Below are 7,434 nucleotides of genomic sequence, written 5' to 3' on the forward strand. Positions count from 1 at the left end.
TCAGACTTCATCTGGAGCTTCCCAACAAGCCGTAAGTCCTTCTTGGGTTGGAAAATCAATTTTCCTTCTGGCTGTTTTATGGTCGCCCCATCAACCCCTCTACACAGCTGGTAGAGTCAGAGCCAGGATCGGTTTTTGGGGTTGGCTTTGGGGCGGTATCCTGGTCTGCTTTGGGAGCAGGGAGAGGGGACAGTCCTGCTGAGATCCCCCTGATGATGGGGCAAAGGGATCAAGGTGGGCTGGGGAGCTGTCAGGTTTGTTTCTGGATGGGAAATGGGGCAAGGAGTGCTTGGGAACCCCAGAGAGAGGTTTGGGGGAGATTTTGGGTGGTTTCCCAAAGAAGAGGCTATGACTGGGGCAGGATGGGGGTGAGAGTGCAGACCCGTGGTGATCAGCAGCATCCTGGCACCCTGACACCAGCAGCGAGAGGGGCAGAGCAAGCTGGGGCAGCAGAGGCATTGGGAAAGCATCCCACAAAACTCCCTATCTTTCCGCAGCCATGAATCCCTACATCAACTGCTCTGGACCCGAGTTCCCCCTGCCCCAGCGAGACTTTCCTGTGGAGCCCATCAGCCCTGACCTCTGCAACAGGACTCACCCAGAGACCTTGTTCGACCCCAAGGATGCCAACCTGACGGAGGAGCAGTTGCGAGATAAGTACCTGGGACCTCGACGGTCCAGCTTCTTTGTCCCTGTCTGTGTCATCTACCTGCTGATCTTCGTGGTGGGAGCCGTGGGCAACACGCTCACCTGCATCGTCATCCTCCGGCACCGGTTCATGAGGACGCCCACCAACTACTACCTGTTCAGCCTGGCTGTCTCTGACCTTCTGGTACTGCTGCTAGGGATGCCGTTGGAGCTGTATGACATGTGGAGCAACTACCCCTTCCTGCTGGGTGCTAGCGGCTGCTATTTCAAGACGTTGCTCTTTGAGGCCGTCTGCTTCGCCTCCATCCTCAACGTCACAGCCCTGAGCGTGGAGCGCTACATCGCTGTGGTGCACCCGCTCAAGGCTAAGTATGTGGTGACCAGGAATCATGCCAAGAGGGTCATCGTCACCATCTGGGTCTTGTCAATCATCTGCTCCATCCCCAACACCAGCATCCACGGGCTGCAGCCTCTCTACGTGCCCGGCCGAGGACGGGTGCCCGATTCGGAGATCTGCACCCTGGTGAAGCCGCGCTTGACCTACAACCTCATCATCCAGATCACCACCATTGTCTTCTTTTTCTTGCCTATGGGGACCATCAGCATCCTCTACCTGCTGATTGGCCTGCAGCTGAAGAAAGAAAAGATGCTGGAGACCTTGGGAGCCAAATCTGGTGGCGGCGGTGATGGCCGCGACTGCCACAACACCCGGGGGCAGAAGAAAGTCAAGAGGAGGCAGGTCACGAAGATGCTGTGTGAGTCCAATGCTGGGGACGGGCAGAGCCAGGGGGTATCTCCCAAGGCTGTGTTGGAGGGTGCTGGGGGAAACTGAGGCAAGGGCCAGTCCGGAGCACTGAGGCTGGGTCATCCCAGAGAAAGGCTGCGGGGCTGGCTCATGGGGTGTCAGGGCAAAGGCAGATCTGGTGACTCCACTCCAACAGCGGGGATTGCTTGTGCCAACTCCCTCTCAGCTGCGAGACCTCCCCTCCTCCAGGAAAGCGCTGGGTGGGAAAGGGAAAGGAGCTGGGATGGGATGGGGGAACCTGCTTCCCATCCCCCAGCCCAGACCTCGTGTTGGTGGTGCTGGTGGTGGCATTTCCCAGAGAGGGACTGGTTCCTTCCCAGCCCCACAGCCACTGTAACCATCCCAGGGCAGTGAAGCACTGACCCAAGGCTGGACTGGAGCATCCTTGTGTCCCACCGCTCTATGCTTTTGCTCCCCTCCCCAGCCCTGTCCCCGCAGCCTCTGGCCCCCTTCCTGGCAGCAGGAGCTGGCTGCCTTTGGGTAGCCGTCTCTCTCCGGCACGCTGACCTCCGCATGCTCCCAGCCCTGTGACGGCACAGCGATGGCGGGTTGCCCAGCCCAGTCCATCGGCAGGGCCAGGGCTGCTTCTCCGTCCTGTCCCAGACAAGTGGTAACTCCGCTTCCCCCGGCACTGGGGATGGGAGAAGGACAAAGGGGACCTGTCCCTGTGTGCCATGGAGATGCAGCATGGCATGGGTATGGCAGGGCAGGGGATCCCAGGACTACCTATACATCATCCCCTTTCCTTTCCATCAGCAGAGCTGGGTTACAAAAAAAAACAAAAAAAAAAAACCCAAACCAGAGCACAAGGAAAGAGCTTCTTAGACTTTGCTGGCAAAGGTGGTGGAATGCCCAGAGGCTGGGTGCCCACAGGAGTGTCCCCCAGCCATGCTGCACGACCACGGGGGCTGTGGCACAGCTGGCTACCTGCCCATGGGGAATGGAGACACATGGCACAGCAGGTCCTGGAGTAGCCCTCGCAGGAGATGGAGGGAGGGAGATCCTGTCCAGACCTCCAGCCGTTCCATGGCAAGTGAAAAAGGCACTGGGGGGCCCTTCCTCTCTCCCCTTTCCTCTCTCCCATGCTTCTTTGGGTGTTCTTTGCTATGGCTGAAGCTGAAATGGGGCAGTGCTTGTTGAGGGACTAGAGGCCCCGTGGTGGGGTGAGCCCTGTCTAGCACCAGCTCCTTGTCTCCCCACAGTCGTGCTGGTGGTGGTGTTTGGGATCTGCTGGGCCCCCTTCCACACCGACCGCCTCGTCTGGAGCTTCGTCTCCACCTGGACCAGCCACATGCTCCACATGTTCCAGTACGTCCACATCATCTCAGGCGTCTTCTTCTACCTGAGCTCAGCTGCCAACCCCATCCTCTACAACTTGATGTCCACCCGCTTCCGGGAGATGTTCAAGGAGGTCATGTGCCACCCCGGCCACCGCCCACCACAGTCACGGAAATACTCGCCCAGCGTCACCCGCACCACCACCCGCAGCACTGAGTGTGAGCCCATGCCCGGCACCAACGGGCTGCCCCTCTCTGATGCCGAGGAGTATGAGCTGGAGGAGGTGGAGGGGGGCCAGGCCACCACACATGCAACATCTGTCTGCTGATGAGCAGGAGGACGCAGGGGGATCGGGACTGGCTTTCCCCACCACCAGCATCCATCTTTCCGTGGCACCCATCCCATGGTGGGGAGGGGGTAGGGGTGATGGAGGGGTTCCTTGCCTCTCCATGCCATCCTGCTGGCATGTGAAGACTGGTTTTCTCGGCAGCCCTGCTCCGGGGACACAGTGGTCGTGGCCATGCTGTGCCCTGGATGTGTTGCACCTGCTGCGCTCAGCACCGGGGCTGGTCAAGGCCAGGGTATCCCTTGGGGTGCGGGAACAGCTGGCTTCTATGACAGGGATAACAGCAATCCCCAAAATCGCTCAATCCCTGCAGCCCAGCGGGGTGAGCCTACGGGTATTGGGGGTGTCAGGCACCCTGGGCTGTTTTGGGACACTGTGCTTAATGGGTGCCCTGAGAGGTGCTCACACCCAGGCTGAGACCCACAGGGGTGGGAGAATTTCGCACAGGATGGAGCAGGGAAAAAAGAGTCTGTGGGTACCTTCTTCCTCGAGACCTCCCCAGGGCCCTCTGGCACCCATGTGCCCCTGGTTTTCTTGCACATCCCTTTGATGGTGCCAGCTGGTGTCTGGCTGCGGGGTGCCGGTACGGCTCCTTGCTTCCAACCTTCCTCCTGCTTCAGCCCACCAAGGGCAAGGGAAGGAGCACGGCTGCTCCCTCCAGAGCTGGAGCCTGCAGGGGGAAATATGGGACAACGGGAGCCCCAGGCTGCCTGCAGCCCCGAGGCACAGCTTTGCACTTTCCCTGTGCCCCACAAATGTTCCCTGCTCTCCCTCCTCCAATGTGCATCTGGTGGGTGCCACCCACCTCTTCCTCAGCCCGCTGTGGCCCCCTGCACCTCTAGGGAATGTGGGTAGCCTTCTTCCATCCCTGCCCTGGATGGGCTGAGCCTCACTGAGAATTAAAAAAAGACGTTGTTGGCCTGATTTATGCCCTGGTTGTGTCCCCCAGGACCTAGCTCTGCTCCCAGCATATGACTGAACCTGGGCCATCCTCCTGGGGGGTGTCGGGCAGGCTGTGTGCCAGGGGGATGGGCACCAGGGGTGTCCCACCACCTCTGCCTGTGGGCTCTGCTGCCATGGTGGGTCTGTGGGGCTGGTCAGGCTCAGGGCACGGCAGGGAAGGTGTGAGCGGGATGCAGGCACCCTTCCTGGTCTCCGGGATGCTCAGATGGAGCTGGGGCTGGGGCCAGCACAGAGGGGGAGCTGCCTCTGGAGCAGTGGCAATCAATCTATCCCCAGACACACGGCTCGGGAAATGTCATGAAAATGCCAGGGAGCGCGGGCTGGCGGGTTGCGCTCCTCCAGGCTGGAAGGACCCATCGATTTACTGTCGGAGATCGATGCCGCTGACTTGGAGGCGTATGCCAGGTCCTCTCGCAGGATGAAATATTAAGGCTCCAAAATGCCACCCGAGGGGCTGTCCGAGCAGCTTGAGCTCTTGGCTCACACAACTTCCCCAGCCCCAGTTCTTAGCCGGAAAGGCAGCCCTGGCTCGGCATCCTGTGGCCGTGCCTCTGGGCAGCATAGCTGTGCCAGCGAGGCTCACCCAGGGACCCGAGCAGAGAGTCCCAGGCAGAGTGCTGGCAGGGGCATCACTGCCTGGTGCTGCTCTGCTTCCAGCCCCTCCTAAGCACATCCACAAGGCTGCAGCCAGGATGGCGACCAAGGAGGGGCAGGGTTTGGGGCTTGCAAACTCCCTCTTGCCCCCATTGACCCAGTCCCTGTGTTGGGGGCAGCATGATCAGCTGCCCATCCCCACAGTAAGGTCTACCATGCACAAGGCCCTTCCTTGGCCCTTGTGAGGTCCTGCTGGGTGGGGATGGGCACGGAGCTGCTGTAACTTTGTACCTTAGGGTCCTGCTGGCTGCTCACAGTCCCTCTCCAGAGGATGTCGGCATGGCCAAGGGCGTCAAGATCCATCTATTTCCTTCCCTCTCTGGCTCCCATCACTGATGGTCCTGACAAGGGACAGCACCCTGGCAGCTGTGTGGGGCCCCTCATAACTGCTGTGTGGGTGGACATGACTGATGCCTCCTTGATGGCTGTTATTTCCCTATCTCACTTCACCCCGCTGCTTCCCACCTGCAAATCTCCAGGGAATGGCTTTTTAATAGGCAGTCGATAGCATTTTATTATGCAGCGACAGCTGCCTGCGTGGAGCCTTCATCCAGCCTCATGTCCCCAACTCCCCTGCCATCCCCGATCTGGGACTCCCCATCCTCCTCAGCTACCCCAAATTCCCCTCTTTGAGATGCAGGGGGTGAATGTGCTGCCGAGGCTCCGGTGTGTCGGGCAGCGACACTGGGGGCTGCCTCACTGCCCACCCCTCATGCACAGCTGGGCCAGGGATCACCCCAAAAAGCATCCCGAAGGCTTGCCAAAGCCATAGCTGCAGCACGGCTGGTGGCACCTCCTGGGTGGAGATGTGCAGGCAAAATTTGCTCCCCTCAATGGGGTTTTGCGACAGTGTGGGGAGACCACCCCAAGTCCCTGGGTACCGCATGCCAGCTGGGCTCACGAGAGATGCTGCAATCAAAGGCTCCTGGGCAAGTCCTTTAATCCCATTATTAATTTTAGAAAAAACTGCAGTCAGGGCATGAAACCTAATAAAAAAGGAACTGATCTCCTGGGGGAGAGCGGTTTCACAGAGAGGGTTTTACGCCTTTCCATCACCAGGAAGACAGTGGCTGTCAGCTCCTGCCCACCCTGGGCTCGTTGCAGCCCCCAGGAAGGGAATTATGGAGCCTGTTTGCTCTAAAGATAATGCTCCCCACTGCCCTGTGCCCTCAGGATCAGCCTGGTCCCCTGCCACCTTCCTGGTATAATTAGAGAGATTATTCCTGCCGGGGAGGTGGTATAGAAGCAAAGAGCCCTGCAGAGGGGCAGGCAGCAGAAGCCAGGAATGGGATGGGTTGCTCCCACCCATGTAACTGGTCAGGTGATTGACCAGAGCTTCAGGATGGCCATGGGGGAAGGAGGATCCACAAAAACTGCCTGGGAGTTCTCACCAACTAAATGATCCTTTCAGGACCCAAGGGTGCCCAGAGAGGACAGAGCTGGGGGGCTGAGAGCTGGGGGGAGTGTGCGGATGCTGTTGCTCTGGGTCTTTGCTCGGAGCTTGGGGGAAGCACCTCTCGGTCCCTGCAACAGGGAGCATGTGGCTGGGTTGGGATCCACGCCACCATCTCCTCTCCAAATGCTTTCTTTCTAAAGAGCCATTCCCCAAAAGTTGTCCCTCTGTCCTCCCAAATGTCCAATGGCCGTTCCTGCCTTTCCACCTGCTCCCAGCCCTGGGGGAACCCTTGTGCCTCCTGTGCCCACTCAGCACTCCCATGGTGAGCACCCATCCCTCCTCTATCACCTCCAGCCCCGCTCCCAGGAGACTCCCTGTCTCCCAGCAGCTCATGGAGCTGTTTTCCCCCGATGCTGCCGCACGCCCTGAGTGACACAGTATCTCCGGAGCTTCCAATAAAAAGATTTATCACCGTAGCTTTGAGGATTAAAAAGTAATCCATCCGTGAGGCTGCCCCAGCCTTGTAAGGCTTTTTTTTTGTGCTGTGGTTGTTTGCAACAGGCATGGGGTGTTTTTCTTTTTTTTCCTTTACGGAGCCAAACTCAAGTATTACAGTGATTGCCTCATATATTTGGAGCTATGATAGATGGCTCCAGAGAGCGCCAGCAGATTTTTTTGCCGCCCCCTCTTCAATAAGCCATGGGAAGGGTTGTTTTTTGCTTCCTTCACACAGCCATGGTATGGGGAAAACTCATACAGCGTGAATTTGGCAAAGCCCTGGCGTGCCTGGGAGCGAGCGGTCCCTGGCTGGGGCCGGGCGGTGGGGCAGATTTGGACTGCCCAGCAATCGGTATGGTACAGGAGCCTTTCCCACTGAGATCCCAGCCTTTGAGAGGGGAGCAGGGAAGCAGGAAAATGTGAATGCCAGGAAACCGCAGGAACGTGCTGGGTTTGAGCTCGGCAATTATTTAGGCTGCTTTTTGAACCATATTTCAATTATTCCTCTCACTCCAGGGTAGTGGTGGTAGTGAAAAGCTAACACCTAGTGCCTACAGACAGCCAATGGGCAGCACAGAGGTAGGCAGGAGGGCAAACGGACAGGTGAGGGAAATATATGTAGGGCTTGATTCTGCTCCTCAGGGACACCCATGGGCTCAGTTTTTAACCCCACATCAAAGGCATCTTCCCACTCAGCTCCTCAGTGGCTTCCCAAAGAGCCAGGGCTCCCGTAGGAACCAGCTTTCCAGGTAGACATGCGCTGTGGGGAGGCTGGGAAGGAGCAGCATGGGAAGCACAGCCCACCCCAAGGGCCCTGGATGGAGGAGCTCAGCCGCAGCTCTGGAT

The 7,434-nt window shown here is 58.6% G+C and overlaps 1 protein-coding gene across 1 annotated transcript; it reads left to right on the plus strand.

Annotated features, from left to right (window-relative positions):
• The first annotated feature begins 499 nt into the window (after positions 1-499).
• On the plus strand, positions 500-3,059 carry NMUR1 (neuromedin U receptor 1). Its single transcript, XM_074153896.1, has 2 exons — positions 500-1,403; positions 2,656-3,059. Exons 1-2 carry the CDS (start codon positions 500-502, stop codon positions 3,057-3,059), a joined length of 1,308 nt encoding a protein of 435 aa, XP_074009997.1.
• The last annotated feature ends 4,375 nt before the right edge of the window (positions 3,060-7,434 follow it).

Source organism: Numenius arquata, chromosome 9 (genome assembly GCF_964106895.1).
Source record: "Numenius arquata chromosome 9, bNumArq3.hap1.1, whole genome shotgun sequence".
Classification (NCBI taxonomy): Eukaryota; Metazoa; Chordata; class Aves; order Charadriiformes; family Scolopacidae; genus Numenius; species Numenius arquata.